Source organism: Echinops telfairi, unplaced genomic scaffold (genome assembly GCF_000313985.2).
Source record: "Echinops telfairi isolate 266 unplaced genomic scaffold, ASM31398v2 ScPeMD7_7416;HRSCAF=8454, whole genome shotgun sequence".
NCBI lineage: Eukaryota > Metazoa > Chordata > Mammalia > Afrosoricida > Tenrecidae > Echinops > Echinops telfairi.
The window spans coordinates 5,099,598-5,117,296 of record NW_022111316.1 but is presented as its reverse complement, the minus strand read 5'-3'; the positions used below and the strand labels follow the sequence as shown (position 1 = coordinate 5,117,296).

General features: G+C 53.9%; 1 protein-coding gene across 2 annotated transcripts in view; it reads right to left on the bottom strand.

The window, feature by feature from the left end:
- Positions 1–7,666: 7,666 nt before the first annotated feature.
- TNKS1BP1 (tankyrase 1 binding protein 1) overlaps positions 7,667–17,699 on the bottom strand; it is a 28,663-nt gene continuing 18,630 nt past the window's right edge. For both annotated transcript variants that reach the window (XM_045297023.1, XM_045297024.1), the window contains exons 7-12: positions 13,393–13,765; positions 13,060–13,210; positions 12,568–12,704; positions 9,304–9,461; positions 8,388–8,460; positions 7,667–8,079 (exon numbers count right to left, since the gene is read on the bottom strand). In XM_045297023.1, coding sequence (XP_045152958.1) covers positions 8,400–8,460; positions 9,304–9,461; positions 12,568–12,704; positions 13,060–13,210; positions 13,393–13,765 — 880 coding nt within the window. In that variant the 3' untranslated portion in view covers positions 7,667–8,079; positions 8,388–8,399. The remainder of the gene's footprint in view (positions 8,080–8,387; positions 8,461–9,303; positions 9,462–12,567; positions 12,705–13,059; positions 13,211–13,392; positions 13,766–17,699) is intronic.

Here is a 17,699-nt window from a genome sequence, read left to right as displayed (position 1 = left end):
CTCCCATTCTGGTCCAACATCTACTGGAGATGAGGAAGCGGAGGCCCAGAGCAGGCTGGGCTGCTCCAGGATGGGTAGACAGAAAGATGGACGGGTGGATGGGGGATAGATGGAGGATGAACCGATGGAGGGAGGAGAAGGGCAACGGAAGGAATGAGCAGGTAATGTGTGGAAGAATGGAGAATGAGTAAGTGGATGGACGAGTGGCAGATGAGTGGATAGTGGATGGAGTGGATGGTGGGCAAATGGATGGATGGATGAATAAAATGAATAGAGGATTGGAGCTAGGGATGGTTAAGTGATATGTGGAAGAGTGAAGAATGGATGGGAATGTAGGTAGATGGATGGATGGATGAGGGGATGGTGGGTGGTTGAGAGAATAAATGAACAGATGGAGGGGTGGAGGGAAAGAAAGAGGAATGGATGGATGGATGAGCAAATGAATAAATAGCATAGCAATAACAACAATCTTCAATGACTGCTTACCTCAAGTCAAGTACTATTGTAACTCATTTAACACCCCCCCCCCATAACAACCGTATGAGGAAGATGCTGTTATTATTCCCTTTGAACAAGTGAGAAAACTGAGGCAGAGAGATGTAAAGGCCTTGCCCACATCACACAGCCAAATAGGTGGAAGAGTCATGGTTCAAACCTCCAAACCTACACTCTGAACCTTTTTTCCTCGAAGAACACTCGACTAGTCTGGTTATGCTGGGTTTTCAGTGCTGAGCTCTAGAAGGACAGAGGGAGAAAGATGAGGCTTTCTGCTCCCATAAAGACGTATAGCCTCGGGACCTCACATAAGGTTGCCATGAGGTCATATAGGGTCACCATTTTGCTGTTATTGTTGCTTCTGAAACCACCGAGCAAGGTCTGGATCCCGGCTCTGCCCCTAACTAGCTGGTGACTCTGAGCAACACCCTGCACTTTCACACAGCACCGTTTCCTCCTCCATAACACAGACAGGAGCATCCCCTCCAGCAAAGGTCACGGGGGCAACAGGCAGAGAGAGCCCTCAACAAGGGGCCTGGCACATATTGCATGCTCAATAACTTGTTCTTAATGAGTGCTAAATCCGAGGCACAGACCTATGTGGTAGTGGCATAATTTCATGTCAACTTGTAGATACATAAAAGCATAGGGGTGGTATTCACCCTGTCAATCAGGTCACAGCCTGCCGGTGCCTCCTTGTGAACATGGCCTTCTCATAAGGAGGGCCCTGGGAACCTCCCCTTCACTGCCTTCACCTTCCCGCTGCCTGACCCTGCCTGGTGGCTGCCAGAGCCCTGTGATGCATCCACCGCTATTGGATCCACATGACTGCGCCCAACTGGCATCCTGCATCATTGCCTGTGACTGCGTGAGTCTGAAGAGGGACTTAAGGACTAGTATCGGCCTTATGGACTTGAGTTAGACTGTGCTGGGATGTTCTCTTGATATATAATGGCTACTTGATCTAAAGTTCTTTCTTACACTGGATTTATTTCTCTAGTCAGCCCGGCCTAACACACCCACTTAGGTAATATGTGGCAACCTGCTAAGATCCCCAGAAATTTTGGGGAGTTGCTTTTGCTTCCAGTGGGGGGAGGGTGGTTTAGACTGGAAGGAAATCTATGAGAATGTTAGCAATTGATGGCTTCTTCCAAAGGGTACAGTCTGGGAAGCGGGAGCAGCGTAACTTTACAATGGAGAACCTGACAAACTCCACTACTGCAGCCAGGCGGTGAAGGCCAACATAAACAGAGACGTCCTGCTGACAATAGTACCTTCACAGAGAGTGGCACTTTACCTCTTCCTCCCCAAATGACTGACACACACACACACACACACACACAGACAAACTCAAATTAAGGGACATGCCGCAAAATGTTAGGAAACCATCAAGGTCAACCAAGTCTTGGTACATCCTACAGCATGGAGGATGGGAAGTGTTGGGATGGTGCAGGGCCGGATGGGAAGTGTTGCTTATCATCAGGTGTTGTCGAGTCAGCTGACTCTTGCACCACACAGCAAAACACCATCCTCACAATCTTCCGAGGTTTGAGTCCACTGTTCCAGCTACGATGTCAGTCCACCTGACCGAGGGCCTCCCTCTTTTTCGCTCTGACCATCAGCTTTACCAAGCACGATGTCTTCTCATTATGTTGAATGAAGTCAGTCAGACATCAAGGGACACTGCTGTATAATCCCACACACATGCATCCCTGGGCTAGACGGGTACACAGTGGTCACCAGGTTACAGGTGATAATTCATGGTGGTAATTGTAAAACCTTACATCACTAAGTTGTACATGTAAAAACATTTCATTATACACAGAGCTTAAAAAGAAATTTGTGGTGAATAGATAAAAAAATAAGATAAAATACCTATCAATCTGCGGTAAACAGATAATAAAAAATAAATGTAAATAAATATGTGGTTTTAAATATACAAGTGTTGTATATATATTTACCACAGGTAGATATATAAATGTCTATATATATATTTACCACAGATATTTTTTCAAACTGTCAGGGTCATCAAAACCCAGAAAAGTCTGACAACTGTCAGCCGAGAGGAGCCAGGAGACATGATGAGTCAATGTAATGTAACTCAGGAGGGCATCCAGGAACGAAAAAGGACATGAGGTAAGAACTGAGGACATCTGAATAAAGAACAGACTCTGGCTAAAAATAATGCATCGATTTGGCTCATTAGCCGGGGCGACGACTGTTACCACACTAATATAAAGTGGAAATCCCAGAGGAAACTGGGGGTGGGGCTTCCAAAAGTTCATGGACAAATGGAGTTCAAAGATGGTAGGGTTTTCTCAGGAGTCTTCGGAAGCCCTCTCGTATGGGAGCTCTCTGTACCCCGTTTCTTCTTTTTTAAAAATCTGAATGCATTCTAAAATAAGGTTTTTTTGGTTGGCTGCTTATCAGTTGTTGAGATGACAGGCAACTTCTTTCCTTGGTTTTCCTGTTTTCTAAGCGGTCTAAATGGATATACTTTGTTTTTATTACCTCAATAAACCTGTATTTTTAAAACATAAGATGAATGGATGGGAATTTGGCACTTTGGAGGCTGCGGGCTAAATAATTAAGAGTATAATTAGACATGCTCCCTGGGCAGCAATGAGCACCCGACTTATCGAGCTGTGCCCAGGCAGCTCTGCCCGCTAGGCCCGCACACACCCCGCTCTCTAGTAGGGCTGGTGTCTCTGCAGTCACTCAGCCACCTTCCCTGTAAGCACTGCCTGCTGGCAGGGGATGGGCGGGGAGCGGAGCTGCTGCCTCTGCTTGGGGCCAAAAGGCTTGTCCCAAGTGAGGTCAAACCTCTGGTTCAGAAAGCCCCAGGGAAATCAGTCCTGAGGAACCAGTGACCAGTTCCCAAGCCAATGGTCAGCCGGCTCTGGTCACTGGCCTAGAGGCAAATGAGCTTCAGTTCTCACCTCACAAACAAGCCAAGCTGTTGCTATTGGAGTCAGCTGATTCTTGGTGACCCTGTCTGGGCACGCGAGTAGGGGGTGGTGTGTGTGTGGTTACACTTAAGTAGGGTGTGTGTGTGTGTGTGTGTGTGTGTGTGTGTGTGTGCGCACTTGGTGCCCAGAGTTTTCAACAGATGAGATTTTTGGAAGCCAGTCCCCAGTCCTTTCTTCTGAGGTGTCCCTGAATAGGTTCAAACTGCCGACCTCTGGATCAGCAGTCCAGCACAGTAATTGCTTGCACCACCCAGGGGTTATAAGCAAACAAAAGAAACAGCCAGGATGCCCTGATTCATCAAGGTGCTTTAAGCTGCCATCATGTCGCCCTCAAACTGATCTCATAAAGTAGATCTTGTCCTTGGGTCCTTTCAAAACGCAGTCTCAGAGAGGGTCCCACCACTGAGAAATAGGCTACAAACCGGGGCTACCCACCCCTCTCCCAGAGCCCCTTGCCTGGGGCCAGGTTTGTCTCTAATCTTCTCAGAGCTGGTGATCAAGTCCCTCCCCTCCAAAATGTGTGGTAAATCCTAACTCCCACACTTGTAGCTGTCACCTATCTGGGGAACGGGTTTTCTTGTGCAAATGAACTCATACACCAGCCACCTCTGAGACATGAAAGGCGTAAATTAGAGAGAAGCAAGCAGAGATGGGGGAATAAAATCACCACGCCACGTAGAACCAAGGAGCACGAGCTGAAGAGAGAGACAAGGATACCCCCCCACACTCCACCACACCCCAGAGCCGAGAGAGAGCAAGCCTTGTCCTGAGTTGGTCAGTGCCCAGTTTCCTCAATAGTGAGGAAGTAAATTTGTTTGGTAAAGATACAATTGTGGTATTTCTGCCATAGCGGCACCCTTTTCCATGTAATGCACCTGTGTAAATAATGCACAAATCACACACACACACACACACACACACACACACACACACACACACACACACGGCATCCCCAGCAGGAAGGGCTGGGTGGTTTATAAGGCACACCTGGCTCTCGGGTTATTTGTATAATAGACAGGTGGGCTATGACAATGGCAGGTGGCGTGGCCACATTCAGGGACAGGATCCTGGAAGAGGAACAACCTCTCGGCAGGCTTCTCTCAGCACCCTACTGCCACTCCCCAAATACCAAGAGCCTCTTGGATAAATACCACTGGTTCTGGGGCCCTAGCCCATCCCAAGCCCCAAGTCCAGCTTCCAGCTCATAGGGCACGTGAGAGCAAGCACCTGGGACAGCTCCTTGTTCCCAAAGGTAGCCTGGGCCATCCTGGAGCCCAGCTCACATGGGGGTGGCCCTCAGATAGGGGGTGGGAGGGCATGGTGTTGGGGCATTCTCATTGTCATGAGTGAGGCCACATACCCTGTGAGTTAGCAACCAGAGCCCCAGCCTGAGAAACGCAATACTGTCTGGACACCTCTTCTAGGGGCCCTTCCAGCCCCAACCAGCTCTTCAGAAACTGTCTGAGCTCAGAGCTGCCTTTGGTCAGACAGTCACCCAAGCAGGCATCCAAGTGACTTCCAGCTGTTTTCAAAACTCAAATCCACCTGAAAGAGATCACAATAGGTCTGGGAGAGAGGGGCAGAACAACCTGGAACAAAACTCAGAATCATTAAAAAGCAAACAGACCAGGCTTACTGGTCAGAAAGACTGGTGGAACCCTGCAGCTCTGGATCTTGGCTACTCTTAGAGCTTGGAAGTGAACTCGCCCCACAGCTCAACTCTCAGCCAAACAAGCTTGTGGGCCTAAGGGCGAATGGTAACCTGCAGCAGTGTTTCCCAAAGTGAGACACACTCCCCCACCGACCAAGAGAGGGCGGGGGTGAGGGGTGGGAGACCCGCAAGGCAACGTGAGATACCACCCGCTGCGGGGAGAGGGTACGGGAAGAATCCCAGGGGGGGCTGTAAAAGCAGACACCCGCACTCTTATCTTTTATTCTGGGCTCTACAGAAAAGATTTTAACTGTCAAGGGGGCACAGAGTCATTTTATTTTTTTTCTGAAAGGGAAGGGGGTAGGTCGAGTAAGTTTGGGGTCTTGTGCACCAGAGGGCGGGCATATACTCCTTAACCTGTGAGCAGAGACCCCTTTGGGGGTCGTTTCACAGGGATCGATGAATACATCCTGCATTAGATATTTACATTACAATTCTTAACAGTAGCAAAATAATAGTTATGAAGTAGCAAGGAAAATAATTTCATGGTTGGGGGTCACCACATGAGGAACTGTATGAAAGGGTCACGGCATTAGGAAGGTTGAGAACCACTGGGTTAGAACCATCAGTCATGAGAGCAAGAGGGCAACTCCTGCCCAGGGAGGAGGCTCAAAAGGCAGGGGGGCAGGAAAGGACAAATGGGAATGGAAACCCAGGGAGGAAGTGGGGAGAGTGCGTTACACCGTGGGGACTGCAAGCAGTGGCACCAAACAGTATGTGTACAAATTGCTGAATGGAAAAGCAATTTCCTCTGTGAACTTTCACTCAAATTACAGTAAACTAAACTGTGTATGTGTGTGTGTGTTAAGGACAGCACCCCCCCCCCCCCCCCCCGATTAAAAAAAAACCCAGATCCCCAAAGTGCGTCCCTCTGAGGCCATGCCCAAGAGCCCCAGGCTTGTTCCAAGCAACAAAAACAAGCTCAAGAATGAAGTTACTGTCCCAGGGAGCACCCACTCACTGTGCCGTCAGACAGAGTGTGTACACACGTGTGTGCCTGTGTGTCCTCCTCCCCCGACAGAGGGGCAGCGTGGACACCCCCACTGGCAAGCCAGATTGGGCTCCAACTTCACCAGAAGTGGGGCCCTCGCCCCTTCTCCCTGCCAGCACAGAACCTGGCCCGCTGAGACCGGCCCAGGCTCCATTTGTTTCACTAATGAGTCTTAAGTGTTTGGCTTGGGTTCCTGCCAGCCCCACAGGGAGGAGGGGGCTGAAGAGAAGGGACCAGAGCTTGTGCCAGCTCGACTCTGCGGGCCCTGGGAGGGCTGGCACTGAGCCCCCTGGCACACACATACACACTGGGGTGCAGCTTGGTGCCCCCTGGAGGCCTCTTGCCTCTCCTATTTCCGGGAGCAGATCTAGGGGCAGCCCGCCCCTCCTCAAAGACGAACTCTCCCAGGAATGGGCAGCTTTAGAGGTCAGGAGCCACACAGCTCTAGGAAGCGCTGAGAAATGGCTGGGAACGGTTTGCCAAAGCATGACTGTGCATTTTTCTGGAGAGGAGCCTGTATCTTTGATAAGATTCTCAAATTCGTTCTGTGGCCACCCCACCCACCCCTACAAAACTATAACCTGAGAAGCACCGAGTGAGGTGATTCTGAAATTCAAGGTCATTCTGCCCTCCTACAATGAGGGGCCCATCAAGGTGAGATGGCTGGATCCTCTCCTTTCACGGAACCTCACAGAAAGACGATCCTGGCCCTGGAAGAGGCCGCAGGTCAGTCAAAACCAGGAAACTGGGCTCAGGTGGCCAGCAGGGCAATAGCCAGGGGCTTGGGTGGAGGTCAGAGATACCCTCCAAGGCTTTGAGCCTCCCTAAGGAACATTCCAGAATGTCTGAGCTCAAAGGACCCTTATGGATCAGAGAAACCAACCCCCTGGTGAGAAGGGAGTTTCCCTGGTATCTGCTCCTATCTTTCTGGCCACACAGCCAAACATTTCCCAGTCTTCCCTGTAGTCGGCAATAAGTTGACTCTCCTCCCCTCCCCCGATGACTGAGCCACAACAGAGCAGGAGCCTGGGTCGTCCTGAGTGACTGAGGTGCCTGAGAAAGCACCCCCACCATAGCTATCGATCACATCGTGACAAGGAACAGGACTTTCGTGTGAAGCTGAGATCTGGAGGCTGAGTCGACAGCTAGCCCATTCTGCAAACAATGCAGAGGGAGGTGGAGGGACAAGTTCAACATCACAGTGAGCTCTGGAGCAAGAACTAGGACAGCGGCTTCTCAACCCGTGCGTCACAACCCCATTGGGGGGGTGCCAAACGACCTTTTCACAGGGGTCGCCCAATTCATAATAGTAAACAAATGACAGTGATGAAGTGAGCAACGAAAATAATTTTAGGGTTGGGGGGTCACCACCACATGAGGAACTGCATTAACGGGCCGCGGCAATAGGAAGGTTGAGAACCACTGACCTAGGACCTCCCAACATCACCTTGGCTAGAGGGCTGGAGAGCCGAGCACACAGCACAGCCTGGGCAGCACCGATTCCGAAAAATCTTTATTGTTTCAAGTGGCAAAACGTCATTGGTCTCTGTGGGGCACCTGACAGGGCGTGGAGGAAGAGGGGTGGGGCTGGGGCAAGCTCCACCCATTACAAAAATCAAAGGCTTTTATAAAAAATGCTATAAATTGGTATCAAAAGAAAACCCACATGAGGCTGGAGGAGGAAGCAGAGCAGGAGCGGAGAGAGGGACGGAACCTTCAACCACTGATGACTGAGCCAGGGTGGCTTGGGCAGGGGGATGGGGGGGGTACAAAGTGCATAAATGTGCCTCCTCAGACGCTCCTCAGAGGTGGGAGGGGCAGAGGCTGCAGCCTGGTCACGGTGGGTCCAGCTGTCTCCTCGCTGGGGGACCCCACAGGAACAGCACTGCCTGAGACTGCCAGATGGGAGGGGCCTGCGGCAGAGGAAGGAACAGGGGTCAGGGGAGAGGTCAGGGGACCACCTCAGGGTCTACCCTCCTGCCCTACAGTTGTGAGGAGGATTCTCCGTGACTGTACTGAAAGCTGGCCTCCCACCAGGTCCTGGAGAACCCCTTGGGGACTTCGGGCAGAAAGGGCCACAGAACCATGCTCATGCCATCCCTAGTACAGACAGCAGGGACGCTGGGATGGAAGTCCTCCTCCTCCTCCTTCATGCCAGCCCAGACACTATCCTGCCCTGGGAGCCTCCCCAGGGCCCCACATTCCACCTGCCTGCACCCACCTCCAGGCCTTCTCAGACCTTCTTCTTCTTCAGCTTCAGGGCTTGCAGCCAGCTGGGGGATGACCCTTCTGACCTGGAAGAAGGAAGACAAAGTGCAGACGGCAAATGAGCCTAATGAGGAGGCCTCCCCAACCAAGGAGCCAGCTGGCTTCAGAGACCAGAACTCTGCCACCAACTAAAGCTAGTTAAAAACACAAACAAACATGGGGAGATCAACCGCCTCTCTGGGCCTCGGTTTCCTCCGTAAAATGGGTGCACAAAGCAAGAGGCACAGTAGGTGCTGCCAACAGCGTAGAATCTACCCCCACCAAATGTGGGGGTGGATCCAGTTCTCCTCATATACCCCCCCCCCTTTCTCCATCCCATATGCCAGCCAGCCACCTGCATGGCACTTCCTACTGTGACCCAAGCCAGGGTGCCCGAGTCAGAAGGATACCTTCTTCTGAACTGCCACACAGGCAGCTGCCAGCCCAACGGGTCTCCCAGCCCGTGGGTTCACTGGAATGGAACAGCGTCCACAAGGAGCACACCATTCCCACAGCGACAGCTTTGTTATAACCACACCGGATACCAACAATTGTCTAGGGTGAGGTCTGGGAAGGGCCCCAGCACAGAGTTATGGTGGGCATGCTGCTTTCATACAGGGTCCCCAACCAGGAAGCTCCTGAGCCTCAGGGTTCAGGTCTCTTATTGGTCTCCCCACAGGGTCATGGTGCCTCCTGAGGCTCAGTCACCATCAGGCTCCCAGGTGGTCCTTTTTGGTCTGCTTGGTCTTCACTCATTAACCTCAGGTGTTGTCCCAGCTCAAAAGAACCAAGCCAAATTGCTTCCTGCAGAGATTCTACATCTGGAACAGGTCTCCCTTTGCAGGCTAGTACAATAAGGCCAGTTGATGTCGAGAGCTTAGGTAACCTACCCTGAGGACTTCTCTGGCTTGGGAGGTAACGAGAGGGGCTTCCCGAGCCCGGGAACCTTGCAGGACTTGGAGCGCTGAACCGCAGACTCTTTCTGGGTTGACTTGCTCTCCACCGGCTCCCCTTCCTCAGCTGAGCGATTCCGGGGGCGCAGCTTAGCCTGTGAGGTAAGACCAGATCCAGAGAGATGTAAGCCCAGAAAAGCAAGAGCATGTGCAGGGTGCCAGGCTTTCTCCAAAGAGCATGAGGACACCACCAAATCAGGTACACAGCCCTCTGTGGTCCCTTAACCCTGAGGGGTGGGGAGAGTCACTCAAAAGATAAAGCCAAAGACAAGGCCAGCACCTGGCGCAGTTGAGCCAAGCCTTGTTTGCCGTAGATCTTCAGGAGCCACTGCTGAACTGAATTCTAACAAAATGCGTGGGACCAAAGGAACCCTGATTGGGCTGCTAACCACAAGGTCAATGGTTCAAACCCACCAGTCACTACATGGGAAAGACAGAAAGCTTTCTGCCTTCGTAAAGACGTACAGCCCTGGAAACCCACTCGGTAGCATGGGTCGCTCTGAGCCGGAATCGAGTGGCTAACAGTGAGTTTGGTTGGAGTTTGGCTTTGTCAGACGAGACAAAGCCAGGTGACTTCCACCCATGTGCCGATGTTCAGTTCCTTCTCCCTGGAATGTCTCCCTGCCACCCTTCAGACTCATCAAAGAAAAGAAACACCACAGTCAGCACCGAGTCCACTTGGACTCACAGGGAAGCCGGGTCAGAACAGAGCTGTGCTCCACAGGGGTTTGGGATTTTCCCTACATTTTATTTGTTGTTAGACCAATCAGAGAAAAACATACCTGAGCAATTTAGTGACACTGATTATACTCAAGTGTAATCCTTCTCACCCTCGGTTTCCGAGCCATCCGTCCCTCATTAATATAAACTCACTGCCCCCAAGGCTCCTGTCTAATCTCTGTTTACTATGGTCGGTTTGATCCCATGTAGACGATTCTTCTAAGAGCATAAGACACAATGCAGACTTTTTTAAAAAAAATTTTTACTAGTTAAGCTAAACTACTGCTCAGTTTGAAGAGATGATTTTGGGGCCTATTCTTGGTCTAAGGTGTACAGATTATCTCAGAAGGATAGTTTCAGGGCTTCAGGCACCCTCCATGGCCCCAGAAAGCCTATAGTCCACAAGAATTTAATCCTGCTGTGCATCCGCTCCCCCCCCCCCCTTCCCTTTAGAGCAAGATTCTTCTGCAGAATGCTAAGATCAAACGTTTCAATAATGGAAGGAGGTGGGGGGAGTTTCAATAATGGTAGCCAGGCACCATCCAGTTCTTCTGCTTTCCTGGCAAAGGAGGCAGCTGTTCATGGAGTTCAGTAGCCACAGGTTCCAAACCCCCCACCCCCCTCCACTCCTGACTCCTATGTCCTCTGCTGTTCCAGGTGAATTGTGCCTTGGATGCCACTTGCAAGACCCGGGAACACACAACGCATCGGAGGCACAACAGAGGCACGAAACACTGGAGTAAGCCAATTAACTGGGATGTTCCCTGAAACCATGACCCTAAAATCTCCAAACCAGGAGCCAAATCCCACGAGGGGTTTGGCTCGACAAAGACTGCCTCAGTAGGTACTTTGTCTCTCTGTACACAGGGAAATCCCTGTGTCTTTTCATTCCATGTTCCCCTTAACTCTTCAAAGCCCCCTCATACCATACAGTGTTTGCCAATCAACCTTTTTCACAAGTGTATAACACACTGACAGTAATTGCAATCACCGTTACCCCCTGCGCCCCCTCATTCCTAGGAAATCACTAATAACCTTTGACCTCTATCCATTTGTCTCTTCTAATCTTTTCTATGTAAGTGAGGCCACACTGTGTTTCTCATCTTGTGACTGGCTTTTCACTCAGCCTTGTCATCGAGCTCCTGCCATCCCAGTGTGTGTCAAGACCTCGTCTCTCTACCGGCGGAGACCTACTCCACTGCAAGCAAAGTGCCACCTTTCGTTCTCCGTTTGGGTTCTTCCTCTGTTGATGGGCATTTCGGCTGTTCCACCTGCTGACTCCTGTGGACAGTGCAGCAGGGAACATTTGTGTAACGAGTCTCTTTCTGGGTCTCTGCTTTCAAGAGCATGCAGCTGTGGGGCGGAACTGCTGGGTGGGGCAGCTCTATTGTCAGGTGACAGAGGAACTGCCATGGTGGCTGTCCCATGTGGCATTCCCATGAATACTGGATAAGGGTTGCAGTTTTCCCACAGCCTCAGCAACATTTGTTAACTTTTTCTGGGTTTTGTTTTGTTTTTATCTTAGGCATCCGAAAATCAAAAATCCAAGCCAAACCCACAGCCACACACAGTCAAGTCCAAATGGCAGTGACCCCACAGGACAGACTACAATGGCCCTTTGGCGAACACCTTTACGGGAGCAGAAAGCCTCATATTTCTCCTGTGCAGTGACTGACTGATGGATTCAAACCACGGACCTTGTGGGTAGCAGCCCAGAGCATCGTCCAGAATGCTACCAGGACTCCTTAGTCATCCTAAACCAAAAACTCTTTGCCATCCGGTCAATTCTCAAACTTAGTGCCCCAGTAGGACATGGTAGAGCTGCTCTGTGGGTTTCTGAGGCTGCAAACCTGTATGGGAGCAGACAGCCACATCTCTCTCCAGTGGAGTGACCAGCGGGCTCAAAATGCTGACCTTGTAGTTGCCAGTCCAACTGGAACCACACTGGGCCCCCAGGGCTCCCCTTAGCCCACCTAGTGGGAAGGAGGTCATTGTGCATCACTGTGATTCTGACTGGTGTCTGTCTGTGAGACTTTCAATGCTGATTCTCTCAGAAGTAGACTGCCAGCCCCTTCTTCAAGGTAGCCCTGGGAGACCAAGCCACCAAACTTTCAGTGAACAGGCAAGTGTTTAACTGTTTTGTACAAACTCCTCCAAGCTCAAGTGCTTACAGGAGGCCTTCCCTTGTACCCTCCCCTCCGGTGCCCCACTGCTATGAATCAACTTCTCTCCCCACAAGCCTTCATCTGCACCTCCCCAGTGACACCCCAAATCCCTGCAGCAGGGTTCACTATGGGCCCAGCCCATGGCCACGCTACCCTGCCTGGGAGGAGCAAGTGCTTGCACAGCGCACAGGACCAAGTGGGACACAGGACCCAGGCTGTGAGGACCGAGTGCGAAGAGGAGAGGGAAGAACGGACTGGATTCAGGGGGACCAGCTAGCCAGGCACCGGATGCATGAGCTGCACAAGCAGAGGGTACCTTCAGGGCAGATGGGCTCAGGGCAGGAAAAAGGTTGACTTTCAACCCCTTGCTGCCCAAGGACATCTTGGTCCGGCGGCTCTGAGGCTCCTCTACCACCTCCTCGTCAGATGATGGCAATCGGGAAGCACGTGGCTCTGCAAGCAACCAGGAGGTGGGAGGTGGCTCAGCATGCAGCACCGGGAGGGTCCCCAGACCACCCCAGCCCTGTGCAGCCCAGGTCTAGTGCTCCCCACATCCACACCCAAACAACACCAAGCCAGGTGCTGTGGAGCTGGCTCCAACTCGGGGCGAGCCCGTGAATTGCAGAGGGCAGCTGCCCATGGGGTGTTCGTGGCTGTGACCTCTCAGAAGTAGATCGCCAGGCCTTTCTTCTGAGGGGCCTCTGGGTAAGCTCCTTTTGGTTAACAGCCAGGCACTTAAATATTTGTACCACGCAGGGCCCCACTTCAACAGGGACATAAGACCTCGCCGAGGGACACCTGGCCCTACCTGTGGAGTCCTGGAACAGGCGGGTGTCCGAGTCCGCTGCATCCGAGAGTCCCAGGGTGCCACCGGGCCGGATGGCAGGGGCACGGTGGCCACGCTTGCGCCCCAAGTTGGCACGGCTCCGATACATGGCACTGTCAAGGACCTCTGTGTCCTGCTCAAGGAAAAGCGCCACCAGTGTGACCGCTGGCCCCTGGTCCCAGCCTTGCCCTGGGCCAGCTGACCTTTCCAAGGCCTACAGCTTCCTATGCACACCACACACTCTCAGACCCTCCCTGGGGGCTGGATCCACCCCACAAGACCCCACCCACTGCCTTGGGCTCACCCTCCACTGACCTCAATGAAGGAGAAGTCCTGACTCGGGGAGCTGGGGGTCGGGCACGGAGGGGGCCGCCGAGGAGTCCGGGCGGGTCCCTGCTCACCCCGGCCAGCCCCTGGGGGGTTCCAGCCACCATCCACTTCTTCTGTCCGGCTGGCTTCACCATCAGGCTGGGGTCTCCAGGAAGGCAGAGGGTCCATGCCAGGTTCCAGGGGCTCCCCTTGGTCGGCGGCAGCTAGGGTTGCTCCCTCCTGTGACAGGTACCCGGGGCCTGAGGTCCCCGAGTCCCTGTGGGCTACAATCTTGGCACTGTGGGCAGCCAGCATCTCTTCCAGCAGGTCCTGGGAGCCTGAGGGCGGTGAGCGAGCAGGGAAGCTGTGTGGGCTGCACCTGGACAGAGAGAGAACGTGGTCAGTGGCGGGCTTGTCCCGTAGGTCAACTGCTCGGGCTCCGAACCCCCCACCATGGCACTCACCGCTCTGTTTCTCCTCCTGATGCTTCAGGGCAGGGGGCTTGACGGGCTCAAAGCCCTGGCCTGCCGTGCCATGCCATGCCTTAAAGGCATCTTGTGCCAGTCCCTTCACCCCTAACTTTGCTGTCCAAATGGCGGAGAGGTGAGAACCCTCACACAGCACTTGGTACCCGGTGTGCATCCTGTAGGGGTGCCAATAGCTCACCTACTCGGCTGCTCAGAGAGTTCACCCAGAGGTGCCATGGAAAAAAGGCCTGGCGGTTGGCTTCTCAGAAACCAGCCCGGGAAACCCTGTGGAGCAGAGCACGGTCTCCCCAGGAGGGCGGCCACTGGTGATGGTTGTGCTCTTAGGGCGGCTGCTGCTATTGCTGCTGCAGGTGACAATGTGTTCCAGCCCTCTGGTGGCCACTTCCCAGGGGTGAGTCGGGTCCAGGCCCGCCTAGCTCCCAAGTTCCTGCATTCCTTCAGCCTTGTCACACCTCTCTGGGGCACCGGTGACTTCCAGAACATGCTGCTGTGTCTCTGAACAGACCACACCTCGGTGGAGAAGCACATCGTGTTGTGCCTTCAGCTGTCCCCCCACCAGCCCCCCACCCCCCTGCCTCCGAGGGAGGGACAGCTCCTCCTCAGCTCGAGCCTGGCAAGCCCCCTCAGGCCCCACTGCTGCCCACCGGCTCCTCCAGGCAAATCCTGCCTCACTCTGTGAGCCCCCAGGGCCCAACCAGGAGCAGGACAGAGGAGATGCCTGCTGAGAGACGCTAGGTCTCCGTGGGCCCCCAACACAGCTTGCCTCTCAGGATTACTGCACCCTAGACATGAGTGAGGCTGTCAAAGGCTCCATTTACCTGGGCCCACAGCAACCAACACCCAGGGAAGCAGCCGTCGGGGCAGATCTGCTGCGAAAGACCCCACTACAAAGTGCCAAAGAGCAGAGAAGCCGTGTGGGAACCGAGGTGGGCCTTTCCACCGCCTCCCACGCGTGGGAGAGCTGGGCAGGGACTGAAGCATTCAGTTACGGAGTCCGTGAGGAAGACTGACAATGCCACACAGAACAAAAGAATCTGTACGTTCGGTCAAGTACAGGGTCCACGGAGAAAGAGGGAGACCCATGCCAAAATGCATGAACACAACGGTTGCAATAACCAGCTCCAACCTGGCAACTCTTAGGAGGCTGGCTCAAGACCAGGCCGCGCTTCCCTCTGTGGCACACGGCTGGTGGGGAGCAGGCTGGATGGCACCTACCACCACCACCGTCCCCCCCACTCTCACAGACGCACGCAGCGCCTACTCTGAGCTTGTGTGTATCTGGCTGCCACTGTGCTGCCCCCTGTCCCTCTGGCAATGCCCACACACTGCGTACTTCACACAGGGCACCAGGTGCCCTCTGCTAGCACTCCCACAATACACACCTCACTTGAGATGTGTGTGTGCTGTCTGCTGCACTTCTACAATGCATACACACTCAATATGCAGGTGTGTGCACCCTCTGCTAGCACTCCAACACACACACACACACACACACACACACACACACACACAACACACCTCACATGGGATGTGTGCGTGTATAAGCTGTCTGCGTCATTTCTACCACACACACACTCATTGTACACCTCACACAGTGGGTGTGCCCTCTGCTGCCACTCCCTCTAAGCACACCTGTGTCCCCACCCTGACGCACCGGCTGGTCCCTGAGTTTCCACAGCAGGCTGTGGAAAGGCCTACCAGGCAGTGTCCGGAAGTCAGCCTCAAGTCCTGGCAGGACTGAAGGGAGGGAGGGGAAGCAGGTGAGTCAAAACCACTTCAGAAGAGGGGGAAGGCGAGGGCATGTGTCAGTCTGTCCTTCCACAAGCTGCTGACAGATGGAAACTGAAGCAAAGCGGGGCGAGGAGGAGGCAGCGGCGGTGGCGCAGCACCAGGACGAGGGAGCGGAATTGGGAAGCGCCCTGGTGGGGCCCCGAGCCAGCTCATCCTCAGACAGCTGAAAAGCAGGAAGGCTTGGGAGGGAGCGAGGGGTGGCAGGGACACCCCACCCAGTCAGGGGCCCTGCCCAGCAACTCTGCCTGGGCAGGGCTGAGGAGGACAGAGGGCTAAAGGGATGTGAAACTCCCCGGGTGACTGGTCCTGAGCCACAAGGGCAGAGGTCAGGGGTGGGAGTTGGGTGGGCTCTGGAGGTTCCCATGGGGGGTGGGGGTGGGGGTGGAGAGGCCCAGGGAAGGCAAGGAACATCCTGCTCTAGCTCAGCCCCCAGCTGGGACCCTCACCTGGGGACCCATTTGTCCACCTCTTAGGCACCCAGAACACACACAAGCTGGGTGCTGACCCTGGTCCAGATTGAGACCACCACTTCCAACGCCCAAGGCTTTGGCCAAGACAGAGGCCCATTCTAAGCCTCAGTTGCTTCACCTGTCAAATGGCAAGGGACTTCTCAAAAACCAGTCATCGGCAGCCCCAAGGGGCTTGGTTTTACAGTGTGGGGCCGCCGTGCATTAGAGTCCACGCCACACTAACCAACCCTGGATGGAAGGAGAGGCTATACTGTCTCCATTTGCCTCCAGTCCGACTCCCCACACCACCCTGCTCCCACACTAGTCTTCTCAGTCACTAAACACCATCAGGGGCCCTTCATCCAGCAGACAGACAGACAATGACAGCCATGCCCCCAAGGGCCTCAGTGTAGGGACAGGTCAGTTCCAATTTGCAAAACAGATACAAATACCAGGGACTAACGCGGGGGTGGGGTGGGGGGGAAACACCATCCGCCCCAAAGGGAGCAGCTCCCCTGTCTTACAGGGTGTGCTGTGCGTTGGGCTTGGGGCTTCTCTCAGCTACTGTGGATTTGTCCCTCGGACCTCACCATAGCCCCGTGAAGTATAGTTGAGCCTGAAGAGGCCTGTCTCAGAGGTGGACAGGGCCTCCAAGAAACTTCCCTCAAGCTAGAGCTGCCCTATGGCATGCTCCCGCCAAACCATCCTCGGGAAACACCAGGTTAAACAGCAACCAACTGAAACCCACCAGATCCTGACTCGTGGCTACCCTGTTGGTTTTCTAAGCTGAATCATCTTTCTCCTAGGGAGCGACAGGTGCACTTGAACCACCAACCTTTCCATTAGCTGTGCTACCAGGGCTCCTTAGAGACAGGTCACCATCTTTACATGCTCACACACACTAGTGGATACAACAGCCTCCTCTCTGATCACGGTTACACATGGATGGGTGTTCTGAACACAGCATACAACTCAGACCAGCCCTCCAGGCCAACAGGGGAGGCACACGGTTCACCTGTAAGGCCCCCAGGGGTACCCTAAACTCAGGCCACACCCACACTTGCCGGCCTCCCTTCACAGAGCCAGAGAACTCAGACTGAAAATCTGTAACAGCCTCCTGAGGTCACTCCGGCCTGCCCCCCTAGCCCAGCCCACCCTCCTGAGACTCGTGGTTACTGCACGTGTGTCAGAATGCCACTGTGCTTCACTGGGGTTCCTTCCCAGGTGCTACTGGGGGACTCCAACCTTCAGCCTTGCAGGCCCAGCCAGCCTGCAACCTCCAGGCAGCCTCCTCTGGCTACAGAGGCAGGATAGGGAGTGGGGTGGATAGGTGGCTTCTCGATCAGCCACCTAGGGCCTGAGAGTTGTACCGTGGCCTGCGCGCCCTCTCTCCGAGAAAGCGAGGCGCAGGCTGTGGGCCCTTCTCCCTGCTGCTGCTCTAGACAGGGTGAGAGCAGGGGCCACCCCTCAAAACAGCTCGTTATCAGGACATCAGAGGGCAGCCAGGTGCCGCAGCATGCTGAAGCAAGTGGCACTACCCCACCCCGCCACCCAGGAACTGGAGCAGGTAAGCATGCCCCCCCCC